Below are 20,198 nucleotides of genomic sequence, written 5' to 3'. Positions count from 1 at the left end.
TGAGAGACAAGGAAGCTAGCGTAGCATAATGTAATAATGTTGACAACCCCTGCAGTTCAGAAAGGATAAACTAGCCATAAGCAGAAAGTAAAATGTTTTATCTACTCATACTAAATTCTCTTTACAGTCTCCATTATTTTCTTTGCAGATCCCAGGCAGATAAACTGCATTAGTAGAGACAAGGACGCCCTCATCAGGCCGAATCTGTAAAATCAAACATGATTTTTTGACAGTTGTGATATTAATTGTTAAAGACATTCTTCCTTTTCTGAGCTTCACATGAAGATTAAGACCATAAGATCCAATAATTGTGCATTTTTTCTTTTCAGGGTAAATAAGAATAGACCATAAAGCTAAACAGTTGACACAGCCCACCTGAAGATCCTGAAGCACCAACAGGTACATCACACAGGTGTCTTCTACAAGAAAGTGGTGTAGGAAAAACATCACAAATGAGATCTCTTAAATAGCTCAGTTGTTTCTCCTAGATAACAATGAGATGGAATGAAGAACAGGCATTCTTCAGTTTTGGAGCACAACCAGAAGGGTTGGTTATTTTCATGTTGTTCAGTTCTTTATGTTGCTATGTTGCTCATTGTTAACTGTAAAGTAAAATCATGCAAAGGCTAATTGCTGCATGGCTTTTGTCATTGAGAATGACATCAAGCCTCTCAAGATGCAATGCAAACTGACACATGACAGACGTTTCACGCTGTCAGCCACATCTGTCTTGTGTTTATCTGTTTTTTTAGCCCTGTCTCATTATGAAGGGCATCCTGGAAGAGAGCAGTCATCAGCACGGTGATCACACGCACACAGAGCTGGACGCTGTGATGGGAAACGTCCTCTATCAAGCCCTGCGTGGAGACTGTGGAGGTGTGGAGACATCACCTTCCTGAGCAGCAATATTTCCTGGATTACATTTTCAGCCATTTTGGCTCTGACAGTCTCACGCTTCATGGTATGATTGTCTGATAATCCTACAGCACAATACATCTTTTGAGCAAAACATTTCCATAAACTTTCCTCAGGCTCAATGCTGTTATCTTTAGAAAAACATAAAACTATTCAAAACATTTTTGCTGACATAAAATTAAGTAAAATATAAATATTTGATTAAAAGCTTTAGTATTAACATACTATGAAAGTTTTTTATTATTATTTTTAAGTAGCTTTTATTTTTATATTTTCTGTTTTCATATAAATTTTCCATTCTATTTTTAAAAAATGTCTATATTTTTTAATGAATTTTCTCTCATTTTAAATTTGAGTTATTTTAATATTTCAACCTCACATTCCTTACATGGCAATAATGTAAATAAATGTATAGTTTTTTTAAATGTTTTAATTTTTATTTAAATATTTATTTTTCTTTTTTGTGGTTTTAGTTTTTTAATATTGGTTAATGTTAATAACCTTCAAAATAGTTGAAATTAAGTATAAGCTGAAGTACTAAATTTTACAAAATATGAATATAAAAAATGACAAAACACAACAAATTTACTTTATACAACAATAAAAAGTAATTCAAAATAATAATAATTTTATTCATATTTGTGAGTAGATCAGGGTTCAGTGGCTGTGTGAACACACATTCTTCATTTTATTTCCCAAAAAATAATGAATGGTTGAAGTTCCTATTGAAAACTCAAGTTATTATAAAACTTCGAAAGTATTTTGTTTTATCACATGTTAAGCTATCGGTATAATATTTCCTTTAATAATGAATCATTGTGATCATGTTTTGTTTTTTAATGATATCATCCTCCTCAGATTTTGAAGGTGTCCTTTTTGTTTCTTTATTTACTCATCTTTAAATAAATTAAAATGATTTTTTTTTTATACTTTATTTCAGTTAATGATAAGTAATGATATCACTTAATCATAATTACATCTTTTTATTAGTAAAATCCATCCCAAATCATGAAAGGCAGTGCCAAAACGCAGGTTCATCTTTAACTGTGAATAACTCTGAAAGGGCGAAGGAGCATATATTTTATATTGCTGATATGTTGAATTTTGTATGCAACGACCTAGCTGTGGTTTAGTGTTATCATTCTGAATTTCCCTCTGATTACTCTTCATTTTCGGCTGGGCATCTTCTCACAGAAAGCTCAGTTTTCTGGTTTAATGGGGCAGAATGGGTCTCGGCGGCAGGCCTGGCACCCGTTATTTCCCCCGAGCGCTGACGGTGCCCACGTTCCCTCATCCGTTTAGATCCGTGTCAACATAACTACAGCCCTGTCACACCATGTCATCGCCCTGAGTGGAAAATAACCGGATTGCTGAGTGAAACAGACCTCGTTTATTGAGTGCAGACAGGAATCACTGCACAGCGCTGGTGGGAAATCAGTTTCTGATCGCCGTTAATGTGGTTTATTCTCTGTGCAGTTCTTAAGCCTCCACGTTCACGAGGACGGACACAATCACGACCATGCAGAGGAAAACTTGGACTATGTGTACAAACTGCTGGTGCTTATTGCGGGCATCTGTTTCTACTACGTGATGGAAGGCATCTTCTCCATCATTACCAGCAGAGAATATCACCATAATCATGATGAAGTGAGTCTTTTGTGCTGTTTGAGAGGTCCGAGATGATTATAAATCCATTCCCAAACCACTAACATGATGCTGTGTTCGCAGGAGTCTGATGTTCATCACTGTGATCACGGACGATGTTCCTGCAGATGTTCCAGAACAAACACTCCAACTCACAGGTCGATCTGGTGAGAAAATCACATAGAAATAGACTGAAATAGCAAGAAAAGCAGAAAACAGTCTTTGCTGGTGAAAAACAATGAAATAATGGGGTCTAAATTTAAAAAATTGTGTTTATTTTATTTTTGCCATCATTGATATTTTGTTGTTATTTTAAATTCATTTTTTAGTAATTTATATATATTTTATTTATTGTTTTTATGTTTTAATTTTAGTATTTTTTTGTACTTTTGTTCTGTTTCATTTGTGATTTTGTGATTTGTATTAATTATATATATATCAATTGTGATTATTCTTATTTATTATATATATATATATATATATATATATATATATATATTTAAAAATGCTGCTAAACGTGTTTGCTATGTTTTGACTCTCAGCTGAAGTTACATTTTCCATTTTTTTCCTCTGTTTTTCTCCTCTAGCTTCCCTCTCTTGTTCACATGGACAGTAAAAGACGGTGCCTGATATTTCTATTCTGATTCCTTGGCATCGAGGTTCATCCGCCCTTCCTCTTCTCCAGCGGGGGCAGGATTCTTTTTTGTGGGTAAGAAGGATGGTTCTCTGCGACCTTGTATTGACTACCGAGAGCTGAACAACATCACGATAAAGAACACCTATCCGCTACCGTTGATGTCTTCAGCTTTCGAGAGGTTACAGGGAGCATCCGTATTCACAAAATTGAATTTACATAACGCTTATCATTTGGTCCCCATCAGGAATGGGGATGAATGGAAAACCACCTTTAACACCCCTAGAGGGCATTTTGAATACTTGGTGATGCCGTTCGGGCTCTCCAACTTTCCAGGGGTTTTCCAAGCACTCGTTAATGACGTGTTGAGAGACATGGTAGATCAGTTTATATATGTTTACCTGGATGACATACTGATTTTTTCTTCATCTCTCCAGGAACACATTCAACACGTCAGACGAGTGCTCCAGAGATTCCTCGAGAATGGGCTTTTTGTCAAGGCGGAGAAATGCCTATTCCATGCACAGTCTGTTCCCTTCCTAGGGTATATCATCTCGTCCGAGGGAATACGTATGAATCCTGACATGGTTAAGGTTGTGATAGATTGGCCATCTCCAGATTCCCGTAAGGCCCTACAGCGGTTTCTGGGGTTCGCCAATTTCTATCGTCGTTTCATTCGCAATTTCAGCCAACCAGTCTCACCACTGATGGCCTTGACCTCCCCCAGTACTCCGTTCAGGTAGTCAGATGCAGCGAAACTGCATTTACCAACCTCAAGAGCCGCTTTGTTTCGGCTCCCATCCTTGTAGCCCCTGATGCCACACGGCAGTTCGTGGTGGAGGTCGACGCATCAGAGGTGGGGGTAGGAGCAGTTCTTTCCCAACGTGCTGCCTCGGACGATAAGATGCATCCCTGCGCATTTTTCTCCCATCAGTTATCTCCTGCTGAACGCAATTATAACATTGGTAACAGAGAATTATTGGCAGTCAAATCAAATTCAGACACCCTGAAGTCATTCAGTTTACACCACAGCAGTCCGTTTACTTCTGTACTTCTGTGCACGCATAAGTTACTTTCAGTTTGTGGCACTATATGGTGTCGTGTGAAGCCGACCATCTCAGACTTGTGTGTTCCTCCTCTGTGTGTAGCTGATCATCTCCTCCAGGCTGGTGGGTCATCTTCTTAGCTGACTTACTGTGAAGTCACACCTAACTATATGAAATGAAAATGTACCAGTGTAGTCAGTACTTTTCAAAAGTGTAAGAATTAAAATAATTTTGTTATTAGAAAAATGTATTTTAGTTTAAGTATTCAGTTTAAACTGCACATGAGTAAATTACAAACTCAAAATCAAAATGTTATTTCAATAGTGAAGTCCACATTTTCCAGATGCAAAGTAAAAAAATAAAAATAAATCCTCTCTTTGCTATGTTGTTGCAATGTTGTTGCAATTGACCATGACATTTAACGTCTCATATCTTATGTCTGATGCCTGAATACTGTGGGATTTTGGCCAGACGGCTGCCAAGCGTATACACGTCAGTTCTCCTCTGTTTGCTTGGCAATCAGCAAAAAGTGCATAAATCACACCACATACACAGCTAAGTTTAAAGCATAACACTGAATAGCGCTTCACACGTAAGAGGCGAGCGGACATTGTGGTTTTAGTTTCCTTCTGAAACATAAAAACAATGGCTTCAGTCACAATTCTCTTCCTGACTTCATTTTTTATTTTCACCTCTCAGAGTGGTAAGAAAACTTTTTTTTATTCTGCTTGTTTTATATTCTAACTGTAAATTAATTGTTTTCCCTTATAGTTTGTAAAGATAGCATTCCTATGTGCAAAATGATCCAGGTTGAAAAAAATGCTGAGAAGTTTAGTAATGTTTCATGCTTTTACCTTTGAATTGCTCAGGTTTAGGTTTAAACTTTGGCCATATATAGGTTACACTGCTGCATTGTGATTTTTCTTCTTGTTGAAACATGATTCTTTTTCCTCATTTCAGAAATATGTTCTCTGTACTACACCTATAGTACCGTATCGAAATCTCGGATTTCAGAATTTCACCACTCAGTTGAAATCAATGACATAGAGATGAGTTTCTGTAAGAGTGTGAATAAAGCAGATTTCTTGACTCAGTTGTGTGAGGAATCTAAGAGACTCTTTAGAAATGAAACTGATGATTTGAATTATAAAAGAGAGTGGCTTCAGATCAACATAAATGCACTGATGGAAGCAGGAAATGAAAACGTGACGAACGACACAGGTAATTATGTTTAGGTTACAGTGGGGTAAGCTGTGTCATGCCAAGAAGTAATTTCATAGATCTGTAAATAGTACATGTCAATGACCTGATCTAGAAAAAAAAAAAAAAAAGGTTGCAGTCTGGATTTAAATAACCAAATACTGAAGACTGTAGGATTGAATTATGAATTGATCATTTTAATCGTCATCCTGGAAAATGGACATCTTCTGACATGGTTAAACATATAAAATGCCAAAAAACATATTAATCAGTGCAATAATGAGGCTCCTAGGCTCTTTAATATTTGCTTATTTATATCCAAATGGTTGCTGTAAATCATTGTATCATCAGTATAATTTTGAAATTGATATTTCAAGATAAAAAAGAAATGTACATACACCTGCTTTAAATGAATAATATCAGTCATATTTAGTGAATTTTATTTTCTGAATTTTATTTTATTTTTATTTTTCTTCAGATCTTCATGTTCTTCAGTGGAGACACGGCTGTGCAGTTGAACGTCACTCTAATGGTTCAATAATATTTCTTCAAGGAACTGATGAATACGCCTATGATGGAGAGACTTTGACCTTTAACCTCTCTGTGCCCTGGAAACCTTTGGTCCTTGAGCACGACATCATCTGGAACAGAGAATCAGTTTCCAGTCTGGAGAGGAAATGTGTGGAAACATTAACCAGCTTCTCTGACCTTCAACAAGAGGGAAAGATCATCACAGCATGTGAGTTTATCTCACTTATAGTTCACATAAGAATCTGTAGGATTATCATTTGAATGAGATTTTGTCATGCTGGTTTATTACTTGAATGAATCATGTCTGTGTGTCGTGCAGCTCATCCTGAGGTTTACTCTTCTGTAAAAGTGTCTGGATCATCAGAGCAGCAGATTCTGGTGTGTTTGGCCACAGGTTTCTACCCTAAACATGTGCAGATGGAGATCAGACGTGATCAGACGCCAGTACCTGAGGAGCAGCTGAACTCACATGGACTCAGACCAAACGCAGACGGATCCTTTCAGCTGATGAAGAGTCTACAGATCCTGCCGTCTGGAAGATCTCACTATCAGTGTGTGGTGAAGCACCAGACTCTGACTGAACCACTCATTAGCAGCTGGGGTAACGATAATGAGGATGATGATAAAGGTCTCGGTTTCATATGATCATTTCATTATTACTGTTACATTTGATTTTGCACCATTATAAAACTCTTTGTTCTCTGTGTCAGATGGATCGAATGTCCTGCTGCCGGTGGTCATTGGAGTTGTAGTTGCTTTAGTTCTTCTTGCTATCATTGTTCTTGTTTTTTATCTGTTGAGAAAATATGTTAAATATCGAAGTGAGTAATATTACTTTAAGTGTTTTAAAGTCCCAGTAGGATGATAGAAGATGAGAATGACTATTAATGTTTGTCATTTCAGGATCTCTGGAGACACAATCACAGGATGATCTGAGATTGAGTGAGTCTGACTCTTCTCAAAATCATAACACGGTGTAAACACACTTCTGCAATCATCTCACGTAATCAGAAATGCTGTCAATCTGAGGACAGACTTCTAATCATTAAACATAAAACTGAATTATTTAGTCACGTTGCTGAGTTCATTTAGGTGTCTTCATTTCTATAAGATTTTGATCAAAGTGGAGAGATTTTTACAGATTTTGAAGTGTTTGGATCAGATGAATTTTTGTCTTTTCAAACACACGCACCTGCAGTGATCATTTTGGATAGTTTTATACAGGAAATAGATATTCTGCTCTCAAACTTATTTTATAAACTTTAATATTCAAGTTTTTTATATTCAAATTTTGCTGAGTGGTTAATAATATAAATTTTTCTGTAGTGTGACACACTCAGAACACATTTAATATTGCCTTTACAGGGACTTTAAATCTTTACACAGATCCTTGTTTAAGTAATGATTATTGTAAGTTTAACTTTTTCAAAATTAAAAATGTTGTTTTATTTTTCAAATTAACTTTTGTTTTTGGTTAAATTAGGTACATGAATGAGTGACATTATGATTTATAGCACTATTTAAGATTATCCAATATGATAAATTATGTTGACTGAGTCAACTTGAGTGTTGACATGTTTTATTTTAGAAGAAAACATTTATTAATACTTCAATGAACAACTTAAAAAAAAAAGTAGATGAGCCAAAAGTGAGGAGGAAGGTCTGCTAGAAAAGCCAGAAAACGCAAGAAAAAACAAAACCTGCATTTAAAACCTTTTGATTTGATGTCACTGCACAGACTCACTATAAATCACTAAATGTATTAGCATGATATATCACGTATGTTGCACAAGCTGTTTATGAGTCAAGATGTTTATCCATCATTAAATCTTTACACAGATCATTCTGATTATAAACTGACATGAGATGAGATGTTTGTGGCTGTTAATAATTATTATTTATGGTTGTCTGTGGGAGTAAATTTGCATCAACAAATTCATTGATCTCATTTACATTTATTAAGAAGCTTTTATCCAAAGCGATTGTTTCAGAAGTTTCCAAAATTAAAGTACAAATCATAAGAAATTAGTTGCATGAATGATAATTTGTAGTACCATATATAAAATAATTTGTTGTCTTTCATGCTTTTTCCTTTAGATGGTCAAACACTTCATTTATTGATTTAGCTGGACATAGCAATGCTTCAGTAATCATCTGAGTAAATCCAATTGTCCAGTTCACAAACAGCAGCGGTTCTGAGCTGCTTCTGCTTCAGAAATCAACAGCAAACACAGACTAAATCATACTAATGTAACAAAAATGTATATAAATTAAAATATTGAAAATTATTACTTTATTTTCTGTGCCTTGAAAATTCTGAAATGTATTTGATATCTACCTTAAATTGATAATTCATTCTCTTCTTGACTTTCATCCACTGCTGACATGTTTTCTTCTTCTTCTTCTTTTAGCTTCACAATACAGTTGCTACCAATGTAAGTTTAGTACATCCACTAAAACATGCACTGTCTTTAATTGTAACTGTGCGCAATTGCATCTAGTTTTATGTTGGACATGAAGTTGAAATGTTTTCTTGCTCTCTCAAAACACACTGTGGTCATTTCCTGACATTAATACTATTATTTGTTAGAGATTGTCTAAGACTCGTTCTCTACACGATCATCCTGATGATAAACTGATGTGAGATCAGACTGACTCTGTGTTAATATTTATTATTTATGGTTGTTTATGGGAGTAAATTTGCATCAACAAATTCATTGATCTCATTTACATTTATTCAGATGCTTTTATCCAAAGTGACTCTTTTAAAAGTTTCCGCAATTAAAGTACAAATCATAATAAATTAAGTGCATCAATATATCATTATCCTCATATCATTTAATTATGATTTGTAGTACCATATAAAATAATTTTTTGTATTTCATGATTTTTCTTTGAGACTGTCCCATATTTGCCCCTATAGCACTTTTTTTATCGGTACACTTATACATACATAATTTATGTATCACAATATTATCATCTTTAGTTGATTTAGCTGGACATAGCAATGCATCAGTAATCATCTGAGTAAATCCAAATGTCCAGTTCACACACAGCAGCGGTTCTGAGCTGCTTCTGCTTCAGAAATCAACAGAAAACACAGACTTAATCATACTAATGTAACAAAAATTTATTTAAATGCATATATTGAAAAATTTTAATGTATTTGCTGTGCTCTGACGATTTTGCATTGTATTTGACATCTACCTTAAATTGATCATTCATTCTCTTCTGGACTTTCATTCACTGCTGACATGTTTTCTTCTTCTTCTTTTAGCATACAATTTCCCCTCCAGTAAGTTTAGTACATCCACTAAAACATGTATTGTCTTAAATTGTAACTGTGTGTAATTGCAACTAGTTTTATGTTGGACATGAAGTTGTAATGTTTTCTTGCTCTCTCAAAACACACTGTGGTCATTTCCTGACATTAATACTAACATTAGTTAGAGATTGTCTAAGACTCAATCTCTACACGGATCATCCTGATGATAAACTGATGTGAGATGAGACTGACTCTGTGTTAATATTTATTATTTCAGGTAGGAATTTTGTTACAACACAAACAGAACTGGAATTTTTGGAAGGTATGAGTGAGTCTGAATTGCTTAGAAGCCCAATACGAATTGAAATTAAAAGCCTCTGCATTCATTATCATTTGGTTTACAGTCACTGTAAAACTTCACTATGTCCATGATGAAATGCATTAAAATGTTCAATAACCATCTGCACTAATCAACCGCTTTATTTCTTCTGAACTCTCTATCTTCAGGACCAGAAACACATGCGGATTTGGCTGCTGTTTTCAATGATTCTTCACATGATGAAAACTCCTCAGATGACAGTCTGGAGGATGTTCAGAGTAGGTCCTGAACAGACACTAATACACACACTAACAGTTTTTCTTCAGAAATGGATGCTGCTTCACACACTTGTTCAGATATTTTTCAGCTCTGTTTCATTAACGGTTCTTCTGTGTGTCTCTCAGCTGAGGAGCTTCAGGAAACTCAAAGTCTTTGTGATGCTAAAGAGCATCCAGCAGGAGCTCCTACAGCAGCTCGAGGTCAGAACATCTCAATTCATTCATCTGAATTCATCTTCACTTATCTTCAGTCTTAAACGTGTGCTGTGATGATTTTTCTAGGTGCAATGGGTTCTAAAAACTCTATGCCTAATTTTGGTGAGTTCAGATACAGATTCCTGAGTTTTAAAAAATAATGTAATGCAGACACTGTGAATGTAACATTTGTTGCTTTTTTCAGCCATGGAGAGAGAAGACCCCGATCAGAACACTGTTACCCAGAATGCACTGCTGTTACCACTGCCAAGTAACATAGTTTCCCATCGAATGACAACAACTTCATTGTTACTTGAAACTTTATATTCACAGTATTTGTGTTGATTTTAAAGACATTATAATGCTGTTATTCTGTCTTTCAGGACGCTGCAGATCCAAGAACATTTCAATGCCAAACCTCAGTAATGTTTCCGTTTATTATAAATCATACTTTCATTTTCATTTACACAGTGTTTTGCTACTTGATTTTGGTCTTTTTTTAGGAACAGAAATTAATCAGTTTTAGATGGCTGTTAATTAAAATTAAATATATATTTTTTTCAGCTCTAGAACGAAAGGACTCCAGCTAGAACATCAAGTGAACAGTTACAGGTTTTGCAGGATTTTACGAAGAATCAGATCAAGAGCTTTACTTCCACCATCATCAGTAGCAAAATAATGTGAAAACCTGGACATCACATTCATACATGACTAATAACAGGGTGGTTTTTCACAACATCCGAAAAGCATTAGGTCAGACACTGAATTAAACTTCTGGACAATTGGACATGAAACACAATCCAGCATCTGATGTCACATTTAATTCACATTGCATTTATGCACATTATTTACATTTATTATATTTTACTTACACGGAAAGCCCGGTGAAAACCAGATACCTTTGAAGTGTTTTTAAAATGCAATGTTCGTTTTAAAGATGTATTACTGAAGTACTGATGTTACAAGCACAGAAAATATGGACATTTTACATTTTATGCATGAATTTATTTTTTCAAACAGTTTTAAAACTATACAAATCCTCATTGCATTTTGAATAAGTTTAAACTGACTTTTGATAAAGTGACATCCCTTTTGGAAACTCAAGAAAATTAAATTTCAACCTGTGAAATTATGAGAAAATGACAAAACTAAAGAACAGAAATTCATTTTATCAGCAAAATGTTTGTGTGTGTGTGTGTGTGTGTGTGTGTGTGTGTGTGTGTGTGTGTTTGTGTGTTGTTTCTTGGTCATCTTTTATTTGAGATCTTAATCAAAGGCATGTCTTGATTCTGAATGGAGTTGTGATTGTAACCAGCAGAGGGAAGCATGAATCTGTGTGAGAGTCCAGAACCTTTACAAAACCCCTGAAACACATTTAGTCCGTGTCTGTAGCTCATCTACACGACTGTGTGAACCATCGGTGTATGTACCTCACTTTATGCACAGCTGTGTCATACTGGAAAAAAAGATTGAAGCACACTGGATAAAAACATCTGCTAAATGTAAATGTTTGATTATTCAGAATACATTCTATACTCTCCTGTCAGCCAAGTATACAGACGAGAATGAACATTTTGAGGGTGTACTAGAATGCTTTATTTTACTCATATTTTACATTATTACAACACCTCTCTCCCCAGTCTGGCATGAATGGCTCAAATAGTTCCAGTATCAAATGAAGGCCCTGAAATACGAAATGTGCTGTGATTGGTTAGCTGACCCAGTGTGTGTTGTGATTGGCAGAAATGTCACTCCCCTTACCATAGCCGCCTGCCAGCATCAGTTAAAATCAAATCAATTTGAGTGTGATTTGAACCAGGATGATTGTAAACACTCTAAGTTCGTCTGCCTTGGGAAAGCTTACATGTCTTTGACATAGTGATAACACTCCTTGCATTCTCTAGTGCAGCTCAACCGGGTATTGTCCCATTGGTCGGTATTTGTGAAAGCCTATCACAAATCCAGGAAAAAAATTGTTGTAGTCCAAACGAGTCATTCCTTGTAGTTTTTGAAAAGTGACTTCTGCTAAAGAAAATATCTCCTTTTGAATTGGACTTTGAGCTTTGTAACTTTGCAGATCTTGACAGCAACCTTCCAGACTAACTAAAGTTGAAAAAAGTGAAAAAGCATAATAGTACCCCTTTAAATCATGAATTCAGTCAAAAACGTTCGCTCAAACCCCGCCCACTCGACTCAAAAGCGGAAGTGCGCTTTCGGAGTGGGAGGGACTGGGGACTGGCGTCACGTCCGCGCGAGAGCGATACGCAGGAAAGGCTACGCGCAGTGTGAGCGTGAGAGGATGGAGGCCGCAGAGCAGCAGCGGAGCTCGAGTGACGGCGCGCCCGCCAGAGGAGCGGGAGTCCCGGGCAGTGGGGGCGGAGCAGGTCCGGGAGGTGGCGCGGAAGGCGAGCGGGATAGAGATCGAGCTACTTTTGAGTGCAACATCTGCCTGGACACCGCCCGGGACGCGGTCATCAGCCTCTGTGGACATCTGTTCTGGTAAAACCTATCGATAATCCTGTATCATAACAGTATGAGTGAGTGCAGAATGAGCGTTAAAATCATAAAACACACACAGCAGGACAGTGAGAAAACGACTGACCCTTTACCACACTAACCGAGGCTGGTTTCGCCTGTTAATAGTTATTTACTTGCGTCAAACTACAGCAACACAAGCACAACATCTCAGACAAAAACAATGACTGATTGACAGCTTGACAGGGAAGAATATGTCTCATTTTACAACCTTTAATCCACCATGATAACATCATAATACCATAGTTAAATATTCAGAATGAGCATTAATTTACTGTGATTTTACAGTAGTTACATGTTGTGTTACCCTGCACCATCTCAGTATTTGTTTCTACGGTTATAGTGTGGCATTTCCTGAAAATACTGGTTGATATAAAAGTGATTTGTATGTTTTATTGTGCTTTTTATTTAACCTTTAGTCAAAATTATTAAAAAATATTTACGTTGTTTTTATATTGTATATGATACATTAAGATTTATCACTCATATATTATAACATGGTGAGAAAATGCAAGAAAAAATCAGTTCAGTTTTATTCAGAGGCTCTAATTTTCTCTACTTTAGGCACCAAAAGTGAAGACATCATTATAGCTTGTAATGTAAATCAGTGAAATCTTTATAGCAGATACTTACAGCTCATAAAATTGTCACTTGTCACTCTGTATCTCTACTAATGTCTTTTAAGATGCGATTTAAATGCTTAGTTTTATAACCAAAGCATATAATGCAATGCAAAACAAAGAGCTCGAGAGATGAACAAATGAACATTCCTCAAAAGCCTGATACTCACATTTGAACATGATTTTTCTAAAAATGATGTCTGGATAATCAGGTAAACTGATGTTGCTTTAGTCTATTATCTGTTCTTCTTGAAATATCACTAACAATATATCTTATTCTTCTGTTTTCTTTATAAAAATCAGTTAAGTTTGTGAAGACACGTGAATCGCAGCGTTATGTGGATGTTTGTAAAACGATTCTAAAGGCCTTTTTTCTTTCAGTCAGAGGCAGAAGGCATGTCGTATATCGTCTGCAACAGGTTTGTCAGGAAGGTTTTGATCATGTTGATCATTTAGAAATGCACATATCAAATATGATACAGTATCGCGTTAACTAAACTTGAAGGAAAATAAACTGATGTTTGTGTTGTGGCGTTTATCTGCCGATCTTGCAGGTTTACGCCTGAAATAATTACTTCAAGGACAGACAGAAATCAGGCAGATCTGCTCAGACGAATGTGAAACTCACTGTGCGTCTGAGCCATGTCTTGTTTGGATTGCAGCAGGTTGTGTTCTGCAGAGCTCTTACAGCATGTGTGCCTGGAGTCGAGTGTGTGTTTGGTGCCGTTAGTGTGTGATTATAGGGTTAAAGAGAGATAAGACTCTGCCGGAGGATCGAGGCTGTAGTGGAGGAGGAAGAATAGAAGCACTCGTAACGCTGACCCTCTGTGTTTGTGATCGCCAGCCTTCATTCATGTCAAACTCTTGGAGTGTGTTTGTGATTGTGTGCATGACAAACGTCTGATAGTTGTTCAGTATTTGGGAAACAAACCCGTCAGGAGCTGCCTGCACAACTGTTTTCTGTCTTGGCTTATAAAATCTTAGGTTAGTGAGTTAAGTGTTCTACACTTTTATAGACCGCACTGTACACTTAGCATGAAAGTTTTAAGAGTTATTGAGTGAATCTCACTAAAACATGGCACACTTCACCTCAGAAACAACAACATAATACATAATACTCAGTAAGTAATATGTATTAGTACGTTGATATGTGACCCTGGACCACAAAACCAGTCATAAGGGGTCAATTTTTCAAAATTGAGATTTATACATAATCTGAAAGCTGAATAAATAAGCATCCCAATGATGTATGGTTTGTTATGATAGGATAATATTTGGCTGAGATACAACTATTTGAAAATCTGAAATCTGAGGGTGCAAAAAAATCAAAATATGGAGAAAATTTCCTCTAAATGAATTCTTAGCAATGCATATTACTCATCAAAAATTAAGTTTTAATATATTTAAGGTATGGAATTGACAAATTATCTTCATGGATCTTCACTTAATATCCTAATGATTTATCCAAATATACCCCAGAGACTTAAGACTTAAGTTTTTGTGCTCCAGGGTCACATTAATTTTAGTTTAAAAACATATAATGCAATGCTACACAATGACGATTGAGAGATGAAAAAATAAACGTTCCTCATAATTCTGATGATCATATTTTAGACTCACATTCTATCATGATTTTCAAAACAACAAAAATAAGTATTCTGTTTTATTACTGTAATAATATATCAAAATATTTTCATTACAGTAATACGAATTGGGTGGGTGTTTAATTAATACCTGTATACTAAATAAAAAATATCACAGAGCCTAAAATCTTAATGTTTCTAAAAAATAGGCATATTTCTCTTAATGCAACTTGTTTAGTGGGGAAATAGTTGTATTATGAATATATTTCTATTCTATGATGTTGTCCTCAGGATTCACGACATTCCCCATATTTTATGTTCACACATTTATGTATCATTTGATTTTCATGTCTGAGAAATATGCGACAGATGTGATTTATGCTGATGATTTCTTTAGACAGGTTTAGACTCGTGAAAGAGTTTTCTTGCTTTCCATAAATTCAGCTGGCTTTAAATAAATAATAATGAAAGTAATTAACCTCATGTTTCTCTCTCTCTCTGTGTTTTTCCTGGATCGTCTGCTCCTCGTGCAGTTGGCCGTGTCTTCATCAGGTCAGTTTCTCTGTGTCTAATATCATGACTGGCATTATGAATTATTTTATAGCTGTTCATACTCATACAATTTAGATGTAAAAAGCATGTCATTCCATTATTATGAGATTGTAATGCACAGTAGAAAGCTGGAGAACACTTCAGTTATTTTAGAATCGGTCAAAGCAATAAGAGATGAAGAAATGTGTATTCAACAAACATAGATTAAAATAATAAAAAGTAAAGACATCAATAATATTTCAAGGATTTCTGTTTCAAATAAACACATTTTTTAACCCTTTAATTCATCAAAGATTCCTGAAAAATTAAATGTATGTCCGTTTCCTCAAAAATGAGAAGCAGCATGACTGTTTTCAGCATTGATAATAATAAATGTTTCTCGAGCAGTTAATCATATCATAATGAAGATCATGTGACGCTGAAGACTGGAGGAATGATACTGAAAATACAGCTGTGCCTCACAGAAATAAATTACTTTGTAATATATATATACAGTATATTCACATAGAAAACAGTTACAGAAATTGTACTTATATTTTACAATATTCCAGTTTTTACTGTATTGTTGATTAAATAAATGCATCCTCAGTGAGCATGAGAGCCTTTCCTAATATTTGATGTTGTCCCGTGTGTTCCAGTGGCTGGAGACGCGTCCCAGCAGACAGCAGTGTCCCGTGTGTAAAGCAGGAATCAGTCGAGATAAAGTCATCCCCCTGTACGGCCGGGGCAGCACCAGTCAGGAAGACCCCAGGTACTGCACACATTAGGATAACATACAGAGCTAGTTAGTTACTTATTTACTAGCTAGCAAGCATGTTCAATTCAGATTTGTGCAAAATGATTTGGGGCGTCCAGTAATAGATTTGTATAATTTGTCACTCTGTAAATGAGAGGTCAGGTCAAGTGCATTGCATTGTGGGTCACTCACAGGGTGTGTCGTTATTTTCCTGGTAGAGTAGGTCATCCATGTATTCCATGGAAGCAGAAAGTTTGCATACTGCAAAAATGAGATCATTTTGAACCTGATCTGGAGTTTGTGTGTGGTTTGGGTCACCTTCATGCTGGAGGCACAGAGAAATGACTGATATTAGTTACTAGACAACCATCAACACCAAATATGTGCATAAATATGTTAAACTGTGTCACATGAGACGAGGGCTGCACCATATTTGGGATTTTTATACAATTTTGAAATTTTGCAAAGCACCAAAACTGCACCAGGGTTATTATAGCTAACTAAAACTACTAAAAACTGTTTGTAATATTTGAAATAAAGCTGCTATAAAATAAAGTATTAGTTTATTTACAGATGTTTTTTATATTTAATACTAAATATTTAAAAAGGTAAGCTAAAATTAAAGTTGAAAATATTAAAATAGAATGTGATTTATAATACTGCTAAAAACTAAAATGGTAAATAAATAATATCATAAAATAACCCTGGGCTGCACAATTTGGCCAAAATGTAGAGATTATATATCAATATACATGAAATATATAATACAATTGTTGTTGTTGTTCTTATAATTTTTCAATATAAAAAATAGCAAAAAAAAATTTACAATGAATGTAACTTGTAATAATAAAACAATAATAATTATTCAATAAAATATAAAAGATATTAAATAAAAAATAAAAATAAATATAATGTGATGTTTCACCAAATCAAAATAGTAAGAAAAATATATTATGTTAATAATAGTAGTAGTAATAATAATTATTATTTTATGTTACATTATTTTACATTTGTATTTCACACTTTACATTGTAATATTTATAATCATAATTTTTCATTTTCAAATGTTCAAAACCATCAAAGCCTTATTTTAACAGGAAGCTGCAAGGAACATAAAATTGTATATTCAGCCTGATGATATTACTCGTTTTATTATTATTATGAGAAATGTCTAATGTTTGTGTGTGTGTGTGTGTGTGTGTTACAGATTGAAAACACCACCACGACCTCAGGGTCAAAGGACAGAACCAGAGAGCAGAGGAGTGAGTGTGTGTTCTTCTGAATAACACATCGTCTGCTGCGGTGTGATGCTGTGATCATGAATGTGTGTGTGTGTGTGTGTGTGTGTCTCTGCAGCCATTTCAGGGGTTTGGTGACGCAGGGTTTCACATGTCTTTTGGAGTCGGGGCTTTTCCGTTTGGTTTTTTCACCACAGTCTTTAACACCAATGACAACTTCCACAGACGAGGTCAGTGCCGCTGTCTGTCTTTGAGATGCTCTCTACTAATATTTGACAATATTTCAAGATCATGCCAGGTCTTATGAATGTTTATTTTGAAAGCCGTGACTTGATCTCATCAGATCCTCATTACGGAGGCGATCATCAAGCCGACGGTAACGGCAACAACTGGCAGGACTCGCTCTTCCTCTTCCTGGCCGTCATCTTCTTCTTCTGGCTGCTGAGCGTCTGATGCCTTCTCGCTTCAGCCCGTCTGCGCTGGAAGCGACAGAAACACGTGCTTTCAGAAGATCAGCTGTCTGTGTCTCACTCTCACACACACACACACACACACACACATCAGTGTTGAGAGACAGTATTAATAAAACACTACAGGAGCTGACGAAGCAGCTCACAAAACAGCATAATTCACCCCAAAATCAATACAATTACATTGTGCATATAGAAAATTATGATTAAACACATTTAATTCCCAAATTCTTATCACTTTAATGTCTTAAGTAGTTAATTGTCATGAAAAGAATGTCTTAGTGCATTTTATTAGTTACATAAAAAATAGCTATAGAAACAAGAAATGCAAACCAGAAATTATTTTCCCGACAGTTGACAACATTTATTGTCTAAATTCTTATTTCTGTAAGTTGAGATGTTCTAGTCTCTTTTATTACTCTAATAATATATACTTCTTTTTTGCTGTTATAGTAAAAATAATTGAGTGGGGGCAAATGTTTCATTAAGTAAGTAAATATCAGAATGGATAAAATCGTAAAAGTTAAAAAGTATTTCCTTTCTTGTGATTTTTGGGATGAAATATTACCCAGATATTTTGCCGCAGGTTTTGTGAGATTCACCATATTTGTTCACAACTTTCTGTAGCATTTCATTGTCATGCCAAAGAATTTGTGTAATGAAATGATATACATCATGAATCAATGTTGCGCTAAGGGCTTTTCGACTTTGAACCCCGGCTTGTGGACCGATCCTTTCCCCCTCTTTCTCTCTCACTTCACTTTCTGTTTGCTCTACACGTTCCTATCGAAAGACAAGACGCAGAAAAATGATGACTGATGTCATGTATGTAGGGTTTATTTCAGTACACGTGAAAGCGTTTGGGGACGTGTCACTTATTGAGATCCTTAAATCTGACCGATGAACAAAAACTAGTCCCTATCATACTTCTGTTATAAAAGGGTGAATCTCGTGAGGCCTTTATGACCTGGACATTTCCTAATTTCATCCCAAAACCAAAAGAAAAAAAATGTATATTGTGCAGAAAGACATAAAACAAAAGGATCTTTTTTGATTTTTAAGCCCAATTTCAACTAAGCACATTGATGCAAAAATGATCACATATATATACAGGTATATGCAAAAAATATTGCTAAGATTTGAAAACCTCATAATTATAATGCATATGTATATATCTCATTGCTATGATGCCAAAATGTGAATCTGCGTGTGTGTGTGTGTGTGTGTGTATATTTACATCATAGCAATGATGTTTAATTGTTATTAAAATAATTGTTTTAAAAAGGTTTGAAAATGGGCTTACATTCATTCATATATAATGTTTGTGTGTACAAATGTTGTTGTTTTATATATATATATATATATATATATATATATATATATATATATATATATATATATATAAAATAACAAATGTCACATTCAGAAATTTCAGAAATATTACAGAAATAAGAATTTAAGATTTTAATGTTAATTGTCCTAAAAATTTCTTGATACATTTTTTTTCTTTTTGGTTTAGAGTGAAATATTAGCTGAATATGCTTTTGTGACATCCACCCTTTATTTTCAATGTGAGATTTAATTTAAATAAATGTCCCAGAGATGCACACTAGTCATAAGCTAAAGGTGATCAGACGCTGACGTTCAGACCAGGATGAGCTTCAGGTGTGTTCAGGAAGTGTTTCCACAACAGATTTATCTGCTGTGTGTTTGTTGTGTAAAGCATACGTCACAACTGTTATTAATCAGCCGATTCGGAGTTCACACACGAGTGAAGATTCATTCAAAATTCATTATGCATTCAGTAAATATACTATTTTCATGTCTGAAAGATTATAGATAAGAACAATTTTACAAAAAGTGAGTTTAATTTTCATACACCCTTCGAAGTCCTCAGAGTCGTGAGTGTCGGGAGTGTGAGCTGCTGGTGTGTATGTGGGTGTGTATATATATGTGTGTATATGGATATTGTACATGATGTTTTTAAGCGTCTCTCTGTCATTGGCTGTGACGTTTGATTGACAGCTGGGAGGTGATGGTTTGTAATCCCGTCAGTTTTAACTCTTTGTCAATGTAACAAACTTCCTGTGAACAAGAACATTTCTGTTGACTTCCTCTCTCTGCAAAGTGATTGGCCGGCTTTGGACCACGCCCACTTGTTTCATGTCACAGCGCTGGTTGTATTGATTGATATCTGCTGGGCATAAAGTGGGCGGGTTTATGATTTTGGGTGACTTTAGTTGAAATTGCTCGTTTGTCTTTTTCCTTTTTGCATTATGCCGGTTAATTATGTTTGTAACAAGTCTTTTTTGTCATAAAAAGTTTTTTGGTAGTTAAATTGCATATAATTATTGTGCATATGGGGCGGAAACTAAAGTGGGTGTGGCCTGTTCTATGGCACTTGAGAAATAAACATTTAATACAGTCAGTGGGATCT

The 20,198-nt window shown here is 35.3% G+C and overlaps 2 protein-coding genes and 1 long non-coding RNA gene across 3 annotated transcripts; all 3 read left to right on the top strand.

The window, feature by feature from the left end:
* Nucleotides 1–492: 492 nt before the first annotated feature.
* LOC127935086 (uncharacterized) lies at nucleotides 493–2,719 on the top strand. The gene is made up of 4 exons (XR_008147973.1): nucleotides 493–547; nucleotides 753–961; nucleotides 2,392–2,562; nucleotides 2,644–2,719. It is a non-coding gene; the product is annotated as an uncharacterized LOC127935086 (long non-coding RNA).
* Nucleotides 2,720–4,818: 2,099 nt separating this feature from the next.
* Nucleotides 4,819–11,395, top strand: LOC127934996 (H-2 class I histocompatibility antigen, alpha chain). The gene is made up of 11 exons (XM_052532573.1): nucleotides 4,819–4,942; nucleotides 5,200–5,460; nucleotides 5,918–6,178; nucleotides 6,290–6,598; nucleotides 6,681–6,791; nucleotides 6,874–6,912; nucleotides 9,743–9,832; nucleotides 9,959–10,033; nucleotides 10,115–10,150; nucleotides 10,233–10,298; nucleotides 11,343–11,395. The coding sequence occupies exons 1-11, from the start codon at nucleotides 4,885–4,887 to the stop codon at nucleotides 11,393–11,395; spliced, it is 1,359 nt and encodes a 452-aa protein (XP_052388533.1). The 5' UTR covers nucleotides 4,819–4,884.
* Nucleotides 11,396–12,244: 849 nt separating this feature from the next.
* Nucleotides 12,245–20,189, top strand: LOC127935291 (E3 ubiquitin-protein ligase RNF5). Its single transcript, XM_052533027.1, has 6 exons — nucleotides 12,245–12,526; nucleotides 15,299–15,317; nucleotides 15,956–16,068; nucleotides 17,261–17,315; nucleotides 17,410–17,521; nucleotides 17,635–20,189. Exons 1-6 carry the CDS (start codon nucleotides 12,327–12,329, stop codon nucleotides 17,742–17,744), a joined length of 609 nt encoding a protein of 202 aa, XP_052388987.1. The 5' UTR covers nucleotides 12,245–12,326; the 3' UTR covers nucleotides 17,745–20,189.
* The last annotated feature ends 9 nt before the right edge of the window (nucleotides 20,190–20,198 follow it).

This window comes from Carassius gibelio, chromosome A19 (genome assembly GCF_023724105.1).
Source record: "Carassius gibelio isolate Cgi1373 ecotype wild population from Czech Republic chromosome A19, carGib1.2-hapl.c, whole genome shotgun sequence".
Lineage (NCBI taxonomy): Eukaryota > Metazoa > Chordata > Actinopteri > Cypriniformes > Cyprinidae > Carassius > Carassius gibelio.
This window is presented reverse-complemented; position numbering and strand designations above follow the sequence as displayed.

What these genes read in the sequence shown, in the direction of transcription:
- LOC127934996 (XM_052532573.1), top strand. Translation starts at nt 4,885, where the DNA reads ATGGCTTCAGTCACAATTCTCTTCCTGACTTCATTTTTTATTTTCACC. An exon ending in GGGAAAGATCATCACAGCAT is followed by an intron (nt 6,179 to 6,289) that starts GTGAGTTTATCT and finishes TGTGTCGTGCAG; the next exon opens with CTCATCCTGAGGTTTACTCT. An exon ending in ACAGGATGATCTGAGATTGA is followed by an intron (nt 6,913 to 9,742) that starts GTGAGTCTGACT and finishes CTCTATCTTCAG; the next exon opens with GACCAGAAACACATGCGGAT.
- LOC127935291 (XM_052533027.1), top strand. Translation starts at nt 12,327, where the DNA reads ATGGAGGCCGCAGAGCAGCAGCGGAGCTCGAGTGACGGCGCGCCCGCC. An exon ending in ACCAGTCAGGAAGACCCCAG is followed by an intron (nt 16,069 to 17,260) that starts GTACTGCACACA and finishes TGTGTGTTACAG; the next exon opens with ATTGAAAACACCACCACGAC. An exon ending in TGACAACTTCCACAGACGAG is followed by an intron (nt 17,522 to 17,634) that starts GTCAGTGCCGCT and finishes TGATCTCATCAG; the next exon opens with ATCCTCATTACGGAGGCGAT.